At 37.3% G+C, this 13,583-nt stretch overlaps 1 protein-coding gene and 1 long non-coding RNA gene across 2 annotated transcripts; both read left to right on the top strand.

Moving 5' to 3' along the window:
• The first annotated feature begins 3,113 nt into the window (after nucleotides 1–3,113).
• On the top strand, nucleotides 3,114–5,460 carry LOC115923324. The gene is made up of 3 exons (XR_004063856.1): nucleotides 3,114–3,225; nucleotides 3,731–3,814; nucleotides 5,356–5,460. It is a non-coding gene; the product is annotated as an uncharacterized LOC115923324 (long non-coding RNA).
• A 16-nt stretch (nucleotides 5,461–5,476) lies between these two features.
• LOC115923230 (sushi domain-containing protein 4-like) lies at nucleotides 5,477–8,751 on the top strand. The gene is made up of 5 exons (XM_030983620.1): nucleotides 5,477–5,501; nucleotides 5,545–5,655; nucleotides 6,425–6,655; nucleotides 7,433–7,531; nucleotides 8,645–8,751. Exons 1-5 carry the CDS (start codon nucleotides 5,477–5,479, stop codon nucleotides 8,749–8,751), a joined length of 573 nt encoding a protein of 190 aa, XP_030839480.1.
• The last annotated feature ends 4,832 nt before the right edge of the window (nucleotides 8,752–13,583 follow it).

Below are 13,583 nucleotides of genomic sequence, written 5' to 3'. Positions count from 1 at the left end.
TACCTACTGAAACATTTTTTTCAACAGAGTTATCAATAAATTGTGATTTATGTGATAGCCAGTGATCCCTTTTTAATTGATAAATTGGCGAGAAAGGTGGAAAGAGAAGAGAGATAAAGTGCAAGAGAGGGAAGAAAGGGAGGGAAAAGACAAGAGAGCACAAGAAAGAAAGAAAGAGAGGAAGAAAAGTGAGAAAGAGAAGAGAAGGAGGGAAGGTATGTGAAAGAGAGAGAGAGAGTGAGAGAGAGAAAGAAAGAGAGAAAGAGAGAGAGAGAGACTGAGAAAGAAAAAGGGGTGGGGTCGATGTTACCAGGGAGGTGAGACAGTCTCACCTCCCCGATGTTACTTGTAACCTCCCCTTTAGTGTAATGTTTTTAACATGAGATGGCGCTCCAGCAAACCAGGGGAAGTCCCTTCAGACTGTATCAAAAATGGTGGCATGGTGGAGAAATAGTTATCTGGGACCATTGTTATTTACTAGACCACTAATTTTGGTGTGCGAGAAAGGAGTATTATTGGCGCTTTAGGTGATGCAATAGACAGCTGGAGTGGGTTCTACTTGATTGTCATGGATACCTACATTCATCAGACAAAGCGGCTGTAGTAGACAGCAATATTTGATCATGTTTCATCCTAGTCTCATTACAGGGCAAATAAAAGAAAGTCCATCAGGAAAAGTCTATCCCAAGAAATGCTCAAAATGCATAACACTAAAAAACAGAAACGAAATTTAAGAAATTTCATAATGCAAATCTATTTCATATAATATTGAATGAATCACAATTACAAAAATATGGACATGAACTGAAAGAATTGACGTAAGGTTAAGTATGTAAAGACGCAGTTATCGAAGATGCATGCATTTGATTTGGTTGCGTTGCGCAAATGGCCCATTCGACGGGTCTTTATACTTTCCTCTTGTTGAACACAGATGTTTAATTTGATTAAAGTATCCAATACCGTTTCCCAGACAATACAAAACAATACGTAGGATTTATCCGCGAATTTTTTTTCAAAGGAATTTTTTTTTCTTCAAATGAATTCATGTGAAACACATTAGATGACGTACGTATAACACTGCGTGTTCATTGGAATATTGTGTTTCAAGAACTTCCTCTTCCAAAGCAGGTTCTACTCTCACGAATATCGGTTGCAAACAGAAATGCTTATAGGAATTCAACTCCGACATACATACGTACACCGAAATGGCCGTAAGTTTGTATTCAACCCTGTCTTTACTGTTTATTGTTATAAGCAGTCCCTGTTTGGCGATCTATACTATTTCAGGTAAGTTTGTACAAAATGTGTTTTTTCTCGCAGATCGAATTATATTAATTTGTAGCATTTACAGCAAAGCATAAAGGAATAGATTCTTTGGTATAACATTGGATGCAGATATAAGGAAGTGCAGGGTACATGTCTATTGCATGCTCTCACTGTTTGGTGTGTAAATCCTCAATGCTTTGTATTGAAGGAAATATTTAGTTTTCTTTTTTCTCAAGGGGAGAGAGAGAGGTTTACTACTTAGCTTGTAAATAAACTGCATTATACCTTTTCATTTTATTATTGTCACTATCTACATTGTACATGTATATATATACTTTGTGTTTTAATAATAGTTGGTTCATTGTTCATGTTTGTACTTTCATACACTGTATACCTATTATCGTTTGTATATTTTATCATCTACATGTATGTATAATTTATAAGAATTGTATTCATAAGTCATGCATTGCTATTCATATTTTTATGTTTGTTTGTACTCTCATACCCCGAGATGGGGTCAAAGAGTCAATAAAATTCTACAAATTCTATAAATTTGCCTTACTCCTATAAGCGTGCTTAAGTAAGATATCCATGACATTCGATGTTCAATGGCTGTTTAGAAGTTGTGTTTCATCGGTCCTTTACTTGAGGCGACAAAGGCCTACACGTAGCTAGGCATATCCGGTACGGAAATTCTGTTGATTATCAGGGGCGGCGATGTTTTTTGTCGTGGCTGGGGGCGTGGAGGGTCAACACGGGGGGGGGGGGGGCTTTTTGATTTGGCATATCATTATCATTATTATCATCGGTAGCATATTATTATGTTTGTCCTTGTTACAAGAACAAATGAAAATGAATGTTTGATGTTGGATATTGTAACCACTCTTCTTAATCTCCTTTTAAGGATACTGTTTATATTGATGAATTTTTAGAAGTCACGGAAATGAGTGAAAACTAGACTTATCTATATCAGGAATTCCATTATCTGGACTAGTAGGAAAATGTAATTAAATGAACGGATGCAACCCCGTAAAAAAAAACTTTGTTCGGTCTTGTTAATGACTAATTCCACGAGACTACCTTGTGATGGCCATGTTCTTCCTGAGGCTCTGCCATTATTAATACCCCAATATTACCAGGTAGCCATTTAATACCCCTGGGTCGAGAGGGAATGTGGGCAAAAACACACTAAGGACGTAAGAACGAAGCAAGTATCAAACCCGGAACCTCTCGTATGAGATGGTTGGAAATCACCATTCCTTTAAATATGTGGGATAGATGGAGATTTGTCACTGTCTTGTGGATACGTCCCTGGACTGTGGATCAATGGTCCGTGGTTCGAGCACCCCCGCGGCATAAATGACCTTTGGCAAGATATTAATCTATATTTGCCAATCTCCACCCAGGTGAAGTAAATTGGTAACTGGTATAAATTTATACCTTGAATGCTTTTAGCGCCTTAGGGCAGCTGGGCTAAAGCCAGGGTAATAATATTAATTGTTTAGTTTGTTAGTTACTTAGAGCACCCCTTGGGATGGATACGTGCGCAATATAAATGTAGATATTTTAAGTAGTAGCAGTATTATCACCACTATTATTATTAGTATCATTATTATTATTACAGTATTAATATTATCATTGTTATTATCAGTATACAAACGCACAAATACACAAACAACATTATGAATACAACAATCTCAATAATATTTGCAGACTACAGATTGATCACTAAAGATCGACCCAATGCCGGCATCGTTGAGGTTTTCAACCAGGACATCGGATGGGGGCTCGTTTGTCAAAACAATTGGAATTTCGAACTAGCGAGCTTAGTTTGTAGTCAACTAAACTTCCCAGGAACTTCTCGTGATCTTACGGCATTGGATTTCAACGAAGAGGAAGATGAGTGGCCGATGTCAGTTACTAATTATACATCAACATATTTTACAGACTGTTCAGTCAGTAAGTGTAATAATAACCCCGAACAGTACTGATTGAAACATAGATTATACAATAACAACAACTGTTTTATGCATATGCTTTATATGTTTCCTATATTGTACATGTTGTATATGTATTGTACACCCTGCCAGTGACACAATTATGGACCAAGGTTCAAATATTTTTACTTCTTTGTTTATTACGCTGCATAAAGATGATACATATATGTATATAATGAATAGTAATAATAAAAATAATAAAAAAATGACAGTAATAACGTTAATATTACAAAGAAAACAGGTAATACTGATACCCTTAATAATACTAATACTACAAATAATGATACTACTAATAATAATATGAATTATTATAATAGTACTGATGAAAATAATGATAACAATAATGATAATAATAATGATCATAATAATAATAACCCCATACTAACTACGATCTCGTATCCCAAACACCCACATACTACAGATGGAAATAGAGTTTATTTGAAGGAATTGTAATTAATTTCTTTCAGATGGGATGAATATGCGATGTGAAACGTGCGACAGTGAATGTTTCTGTGATCTTTATACATCGATAGGAGCTGTTTCTTGCAAAGGTAAGATGTTCGCTTATCATATTTAGTTTACTGTTTAATGTGCCTGTATGCTTTTGTTGGTTCTGATTTTAAAAAACTATTTGTTGCCACATGATTATTCATGACACTGGTAAGTACATTTGTAGTGACGGAATATAATACGAATATTCACATATGGATGGCTTTCTGTCTTCATAAATAGTTATACTTCATATTCTGTTTTGCGTCTGGCATGTGGAGTTTAATAGGGCTTATCCTGTTCTTACTTAATTTAATTGGTCTGAAAAGTATTCTTCAACACCACTCCTTCCGATATCATATTTATGCAGATGATATCCGAAAAATCACTTCATTCGAAACTCACCAAAGCAATGCAGCCACCTTCATCCATAATCTCGATGTTTCTGTACAGGGTGCTAATAATCGGTTAAATTCACATTCAATGAAACTGAATCTTTCAAAATGAGGCCGCCATCCATCTCCAGCCTAACCGCTCACGATGGTGGTCTCCTTCCGTTCTAAATTACCTCTCTAATTTATTGAACAATATTTACTATATATTTCTTATCTTATTCGTATGCTTCGTAATGTTATTTATTTGATATAATTGTATATGATTTCTATTTAATAACTTTAAATTTGTAAACATTTTATTCAATGTATATGTTGTTGTTCAAATTCATGTACTATAAACTTGAATTTGTACCTTTTTGAACGCGGAAATAAAATTAAAAAAACAAACAAAATGTAAATTTAAAGTGGATTGTTAAAATACTCAGTTAAAAAGGTATCTTTTACTTATATTGTCCTTGCTGGCCATAATATTACTGTATCTCTTAGTGTCATAACCTCGGTGTGCTCATGACTCAAATTTGAATTGTTTAAAAATAATATAAAAAATCTGTTTAATTCGGCATATAATTGTTTCGTGTTTATGTTCTATCTTATTCATTTTCCTTTGTTTATAATGCAGATGCTTCTTTGTGATATTTTTTTTTTTGGGGGAGGGGGGGTAACAAGTGCCGATTTCTGACGGAGTCGGTTTCGGATTTGAATTTGCAGTGCGAAGATGGCATTTTGAAGGTTAGGTTATTGTGTCGCAGATGAAAGAACATATCCTGGACTATTAAGAGGAATTTGTTAGAACTATGTATGATCTATGAAAGATAGTGGAGATATGAAGGAAGAAAGAAAGGACTTAAAATGGACCAGAAACGGAAAATTAGTGCCTGGGCGGTTATATGCATGAGGAATTTCGAAAATCGAAGAATGTAGTGACCTTGATGATATGTTAGAGACTATGCCTCTGAAATTTGAAAGGAAAAGAACATGAGGAAAGCACCGAACTAAGAATAACAAACATTACGTGCAAAACGAATGCGATTTCCTGACAATAAGGATAAGGAAAATCCGGAGAAGAATATTAATGGGGCAGAATGTGAACGAAAACAAGGCAATGACGATATTCGTAATAGCAATAACACGAGGTTCCATTTGAAATCTAGCTGAATTGTGCGGGAAGTGTTTCATTATTATTGTTTTCATTTATTTCTTTAATTCAGAACCAGGTTATATTGGATGTTTCAGTGATTATAACCGTTTAGGACCCGGCAGAGATCGCGTGCTTTCCAATCGCCCCCGTGACTCTATCGATATTCTCACGATTGACCTGTGCATTAACGCATGCGCAGAGGACGGATACTTCTATGCAGGTGTAGAATGGGGGAACGTATGTTTCTGCGGAGGACAAGATGAACACCTTGTTAAACATGGAATCGCTTCGGATGGAGAATGTTATTATGTTTGTGCTGGAGATCACCTTGAATCATGTGGGAGTTTAGATTTTATCGCCATCTACCAAGGTAAAGCCAGGAACGATACGGAAATTAATTTATTTTTCATTTTTATGAGGGTAGGGCACTCTTGGGGAGGGACATAGGGGGCTGGAGAGGGTGTTGAGGGTTCTTGCATTAAAACAAAGAATGAGTTTTACATGTTTTTTCGCGATGGTGTTTTTAACCCCCTCCAAAAGAAAACACTATAAGAACACTAATAGGTAAAGCTTGTTACGAGGATTTTGACAAGCTAGTTCAAAACCCTAGAAATACTTCTGCTAAAAATTCATTAACTGTCATTTAGAGAAAATAACTTTATTCATTTTCCGCACTACTTTGCCTGTATAAAAATTCAATATTAAATATGAACAAATCAAATAATTTACTTAACAATTTCCTGCCAATGAATGGCTTTTAACGAAATTCGATTTTCTCTACTTAAAGAAAAGGTTGAGTTCTGGAAGTTCTGAGTTATGCCACATGTGCGTGATGTAGTCCCATATACACCTTTCTGTCTACAGTGCTTGTTACTTTACCAAGACTGGGCCAAATTTCGTATCGTTTTGATGATTCCAGAGACTTGCAGTACACACTAATACTTATGCTAGATGATAAACCTTTTCTAATCGATTCCACATCGTTTCTTTCACATTGCAATCGCATGACCAGAACTCAACTTTATCTTTAAAGTTTTTGAGCTTATCCATTCTCGTTTAGTTGTTAATTGCACATGATTGTTATAATATTCTCAAAATATGCGACACTATTCGTTGTCATTGCAATTTATGTTTCCAAGTTGGCCTAGGTGTTTGTGAAGACCCTGGTACCCCTAATAATGGATTCAGATTCAATGAAATCGGCTCTCTGCGCTACGGCAGCAAGATATACTTTAACTGCTCCGACGGGTACACACTAGAAGGCCCTGACGTTATCCAATGCGTGCAGATATACGGTCGCAGAGAAGATGTTGGCATTGGCAACATCACCCATGCCGTTATGTGGAACCATGTTCTCCCAAAGTGTACAGGCAAGTATTTCCATTATCACTTTTAAAATATTTTGATTCGCGAAAGGTTTGTTTATCAATTTCCGGAACCCAAGGCGGACTTGGTTTGAACTTATACTAATAATGTTCTTCATACTCTTCAAACGTTTAAAATAGAATATATAGAATGCCTGGTAAACCTGTTAAAGGTTGATTTTTATACATTTTAGTAATACAGGCATGATTATTTGAGTGATTGGTACACTTCATTGCCACCATTAATGATGATGATGATGATGAAGATAATAATAATAATTGTAATGTACTCTTAATTAAAAGGTACAAAGATGAACAATCGAGACAGATTGATAGCACACGTTTGATACTCTTGGTATAAGATTCCAAAGCAAGTTTATTTCGCGTGGCGCATGCTCAGCTTTACAATTGTGGCTCATTGTATGCTGCCATTAATATGTAACAATAATAATGATACCACTATTACTAATACTAATTTAGATAACAACAACAACAACAAGATTAATACAAATATGATAATGATTCTAATTAAAAACTTTAATTATATATATATCTCACATCACTTTTCAGTCCCTATGCACTTTAATTTTGAGGTAACGAAATGGATAGAATTGGACAATAATACCAAAAATACAATTCAAATTAAATACCAAGGAAACTTATCTTAAAACTACTGATGAACAAATGAGTTTTCAGTCTGTTTTTTGTTGTTGATTGGCCAATATTTACTATTTTAACATCTTTATTTATCCGTGTATCACGTTTATTTACCATGATGTTTAGGATTCAGTTCGACTACACCCTCTTCTGCGACTACCAAGGGCGGAGGGCAAGCTAACCCAGTGACATTCATTCAGACAACTGACCAAGGGCAGCATAGTGGTAAAAAGATAATTATTACGTCACAAGTCCTGTACGATTGTGGTAATATAAATCCAAATGAAAGGGTTACATGCAAATATTTCAGCGATTACTGACGATTTTATCATAAAAAGTGTGAAAAGGAGAATGATGAATTAAAAACAGAAAGGATTATCAGTACATGTATTTCCGGTATTCAATACAACTTTATTTCATGATAGCCTCAATTACCACACATCATATGGGTAAACATAGAGTTAAAGAGAAGGTTGAGTTCTGGGGAGAGGTGAACAACTCGGGCCGGCTGGTTTTAGTGCGTACTATAACCAACATGAAAAAGTCAAACGAAAGCCAACATTGGCATTGGCCAGAATAAAACGTTTAATGTGCTATTTCGTTTTTTCAACGGCTGGTTTAAAATTATCGTATATATTTTAAGGGCCCCATAAGTATTAGAAATTGTTTTATTTAGGGATATTTAAGCCGTTTCTGAACCTATTTTGATCAAGCAAAGATGATTTTGTCATTTAAGTTGTATGCTGTTTCAAATTTGACATTTTTTTTCATTATCTCACAAAACAATTATTTTTTGTAGCGCCCTCTATACCAAAACTCAACTATCCCTTTAACCTATAGAATACCTGGTAAACCCGTCAAACGTTTATTTTGCACCTTTTAGTAATACAGAAATGATAATTTAAGTGATTAGTACACTCCAATGTCACCCATAATGATGGTGATGATGATGATGCTGTTGGTTGACGATAATATCAATAATAATAATAATATTAATAATGGTTCCAACAACAACAACAACAATAATGATAATACAAACATTAACAATAATTATGATAAAAATTATGTATATAGCGCTTTTAATTAGGTCTGCTATCGAGCCCCTTTACGCTTAGGATTAAAAAACGGATAAAATTCGACAATATACCGAAAGTACAATTCAAGTCATTTACCAAGTAAAGTGATTTAAAAAGTGCTGGTGAAAAAAGTTTTCATTCTGTTTTTCTACCGGCCAATATATATATATATATATATATATATATATATATATATATATATATACACTGTATAAACATCTTTATTTACCATTGCATCATGTTTATTCACCTTAATATTCAGGATCCAGTTCGTCTACACCCTCTTATGTGACTTCCAAGGGCGAAGGGCTCACTAACCGAATGGTAGTTATTGAGACAGCTGGCACAGAGCAGCAGGGTGGTAAATAAATTCTCATTAAGTCACAATTTTCGAGCAATTGTGGTAATATGGATGCAAATGAAATGGTTACATGCAAATATATCAGCGATTACTGACGATTTTATCATAAAAAGTGTGAAAAGGAGAATAATGAATTAAATAAAGAAAGGATTATCAGTACATGTATTTCTGGTATTTAATACAACTGTATTTCACGATAGCCTCAATTTACACACATCATATAAGCATACGTAGAGTTAAAGAGAAGGTTGAGTTCTGGGGAGAGGTGAAAAATATTTTGTGAGCATTATCATTTTCATTATCCAAGTGTGGAAGAACATCAGAGAAAAAATGTTCCCTGAAAATCATGGATCTTCAAATGCCTACATATTCTAAAGATGACAAGTAACAGCTTAAAAATGAGGCCCGATTTGTATGCTTTTGCTTATGTAGTCCCATATACATCTTTCTGTGTACAGTGCTTGTAACTTTACCAAGACTGGGCCGAATTTCTTATCATTTTGATGACTACAGAACCTTGCAGTACACACCAATACTTATATGCTACATGATCCACCTTTTCTGATCGATATTCCACACTGTTTCTTTCACAATGCAATCGCATGACCATAACTGGTCTTTATCTTCAGGTTGCTTAAAACTATTAGAGTCTATACCCGGTATATCTGTTTGTACTAGTATATAAAACAGTGTAAAACTAGAGGAGGAAAGGGTCTTGTCTCCGTGCCCCATGCCCCCTATATAGGAAAATCATTGTGTGGTATTTGAAATGTCTGTGTACTATAGCCAGCCGCGTACGCAGGGGGGGGGGGGGGGTTAAACCCCCCTTGAGTTTTTTTATGTGTGTGTTTTTCGGGAACCCCCCCCCCCCCTTTTGAAATTTTTATTTTTATTTTTTATTTATGTTTTTAAAATCCTAATGGATGACCTTAAAAAGATGATCTTACCCCCCAACGGAACGGAATGTCGATCGGTCATATTTTCAAACCCCCCCCCCCCCTTCACCCCCCCCCCCCCCCCCGCTTATTCAGCGGTTGGCTGAGTCGTTGCGAAATTTTTGGCCCGATTTCAAAATGTTCAAATCCCCCCTTGAAAAAATCCTGCGTACGTCACTGACTATAGCAGTGGTAACTAATTGCCATTTAAAAAATCAATGTGGCTCATACCGGCTAAAAAATTGTAACAACACTTTTAACAATTTCTGTCTTTTACCTAGGTCACCAGGTCATCATTTATATCAGTATTGGCATCGTCTCTGGCCTCCTCATCATCAACGCCATCATTGTCGTGGTCGTTATTTGCAAAAGACATAGAAGGTAAAGCTTATTATTATTATTATTATTATTATGTCTCATATTATAGGCCTTTAATGCTGTACATGTTTGTGAGCGTTTTGATGTGCTTACTCGCACCGTGCTGGTTTCGTCTTTTACGTCCAAGACTTGAAAATCAATAAAATTGACCTTTACCCAGCAACAATTTTGTTGTATTTTACGTCCAAGACGTGAATATTAAAATAAAATTGTTTGGGAGACATGAACCATGTACATGTACACGTAAAGCACGGTAAGCCTTACATGATATGAGTTGGGAGACGTTATCACACTTCTTTTTTTTGGGTCGATAAGCGTATTCGTACATACACACTCTGAAGCTTGAAGTACTCTCCAGGATAGCCCAGACCACAGCTGCAGTGACCAAACTAAAAGTCATCTGAACAGACAAAAACATCGCCATCAGCTCCAAGATCCAGGCCCGTAGCCAGGCGGACCGAAAATTTCGCAACGACTCAGCCAGCCGCGTAATAAGAGGGGGGTGGGGGGGGGGGGGGGGGGGGGGGGGGGGGGGGGGGGGTAAGAGGACACTTTTTTTTTGGGGGGGGGGGTCTCAAAATTTGAAAAATTTGACATTTGGCTCCGTTGGGGGGGGGTAAGGTTACCTTTTTAGGTCAGCCATGGGAATATATATATATATATATATATATTTTTTTTTTTTTTTTTTTTTATAATTAAAAAAAATAAAAATAATAATAATCCAAAGGGGGGAGGGGGGTGTTTAGGGGGATGATGGGGGGTTTACAAATATACAAATACCAAAGGGGGGTTAACCCCCAAACACCCCCCCCCCCCCCCCCCTGTGTACGCGCCTGCCCGTAGCCAAGATCGGTTGAATAATTTTGACCCCTCCCCAGGACGTCGGTCAACATGTATGTGCCCCCCAAACATCAAACTCTAGCTACGGCCCTGCCAAGATCAGACTGATGCGCTCCCTGGTCATGTCCATATTTTTGTATGCGTGTGAAACGTAGACCATAACAGCTGACATTGGAAGAAGGATACAGGCACTGAAGATGAGATGTTTCCGCAAACTCCTCGGTATCTCGTATAGAAATCACATACCCAATAAGGTAGTGAAAACCAGAATTGAAAACCCTATTTAAGTAAAAAGACGCAAACTGAAGTTGTACGGGCACATCACACGATTATCAGGACTGGCCAAGACTATCCTACAGGGAACAGTACGGGGAGGAAGACGAAGAGGCAGACAGAAGAAACGATGGGAAGACAACATCAAAGAATGGACTGGCCTTGACTGGAACATCATACGGCGGAAAGCTGAGAACCGCGAGGAATTGAGGAAGCTGGTTGTAAAATCTACAGTGGTGCCCCAACGGTCAGCCAGACTACGGGACAGATGAGATGAGAAGAGATCGTACTATGTTGAGAAGTTATGCACTTTGCCATTTTGGGAAGAGCTAATAAAAACGTTTAAAAAAGGCGGTATACATGTACGTGCTTTTGACAGTTCTATACATGGTATTGCGATTTGCGCGAGAACTAGGAATTGGAGACACGAATCATGTACGTGCACACGTAAAGTTCGACATGCCTTACATCATCGTATCAATTGGGAGACGTCATCATGTTTTGTTAGGAAGTTTAGCACTTTGCCATTTGGGAAAAAATAACAAAACAGTCTTAAAAAGGCGGCTGATATACGCGCTATTGACAGTTCTACACATATTATTGCAAGTTACGCAATTCTTCAAATGGGAAACGTGAACCTATTACATTTACATGCACACGAAGAGCACGACGTTCCTTACATCATGATATGAATTGGGAGACGTTATCATACCATGTTGAGAAGTTATGCACTTTGCCATCTGGGGAAAAAATAACAAAAACGTGTCTAAAGGTGGTATACGTGCTATTGACAGTTTTATACATGGTATTGCAATTTGCGCGAGAACTAGGAATTGGAGACGTGAACCTATTGCATGCACATGTAAACCAAAAGTTCCTTACATCATGATATAAATTGGGAGACGTTATCATACTTTGTTAAGAAGTAATGAATTTCGCCATTTTCTGGAATTACTAACAAAAACGTTAAAAGAAGGTGGAATACGCGCTATTGACAGTTCTACAAATTTGTGCGAAAACTAGGAGAGAGACACATGAACCAATTACATGGACACTTTTAGAGCATGTATAGAGCATCATCATCAGTATAGTCCATCATCACACACGCTATTCGTCAGTGCCATCAACCATCAACAACATCGCCACTCGTCATTAACACGCTATTCGTCAGTGCCATTATCCATCAACAACATCGCCACTCGTCATTAACAACACGCTATTCGTCAGTGCCATCATCCACCAACAACATCGCCACTCGTCATTAACAACACGCTATTCGTCAGTGCCATTATCCATCAACAACATCGCCACTTGTCATTAACAACACGCTATTCGTCAGTGCCATCATCCATCAACAACATCGCCACTCGTCATTAACAACACGCTATTCGTCAGTGCCATTATCCATCAACAACATCGCCACTCGTCATTAACAACACGCCATTCGTCAGTGCCATTATCCATCAACAACATTGCCACTCGTCATTAACAACACGCTAATCGTCAGTGCCATTATCCATCAACAACATCGCCACTCGTCATTAACAACACGCTATTCGTCAGTGCCATCATCCACCAACAACATCGCCACTCGTCATTAACAACACGCTATTCGTCAGTGCCATTATCCATCAACAACATCGCCACTCGTCATTAACAACACGCTATTCGTCAGTGCCATCATCCATCAACAACATCGCCACTCGTCATTAACAACACGCTATTCGTCAGTGCCATTATCCATCAACAACATCGCCACTCGTCATTAACAACACGCCATTCGTCAGTGCCATTATCCATCAACAACATTGCCACTCGTCATTAACAACACGCTAATCGTCAGTGCCATTATCCATCAACAACATCGCCACTCCTCATTAACAACACGCTATTCGTCAGTGCCATCATCCATCAACAACATTGCCACTCGTCATTAACAACAACACGCCATTCATCAGTGCCATTATTCATCAACAACACGCCATTCGTCAGCGCCACCATTAACATGATGTCTATTTTGCTGTTTTGCTGAAAACCTTACTTTGGTTGTTTGACCATCGCCTTCTGTTTTCAGTCTTCACAAACTCAAGTTTGTATTTCCACCAGCGACCCTTTGTGTCGGTATCCTGCACGGTCTCAAATTTAGCAAAAGGTTGATTAGGGGTGTTGATGGTTTTATAATCACCAACAACCCAATCCAAGTCTTGCTATTATTTCTAATATGATTTGCGAGAGACCAGACACAGTGGAACAATATATAATTTAAATGAGCGTTTTTTTTTATCCAAACCGTGATACAATCTTGCCTGGATATATTCCAAATACCAGCACATGTAAATATTATAAAAGGTAGTCTATTTATATAGCGAAAGACTGCCGCTTATCAGCAACACACGCCACTTATCAGCGCCACA

The sequence above is a fragment of the Strongylocentrotus purpuratus genome, unplaced genomic scaffold (assembly GCF_000002235.5).
Source record: "Strongylocentrotus purpuratus isolate Spur 01 unplaced genomic scaffold, Spur_5.0 spur5_scaffold_13, whole genome shotgun sequence".
NCBI classification, from domain to species: Eukaryota; Metazoa; Echinodermata; class Echinoidea; order Camarodonta; family Strongylocentrotidae; genus Strongylocentrotus; species Strongylocentrotus purpuratus.
Note: the sequence above shows the minus strand (reverse complement) of the source record. Positions and strands in the feature narration are given on the sequence as shown.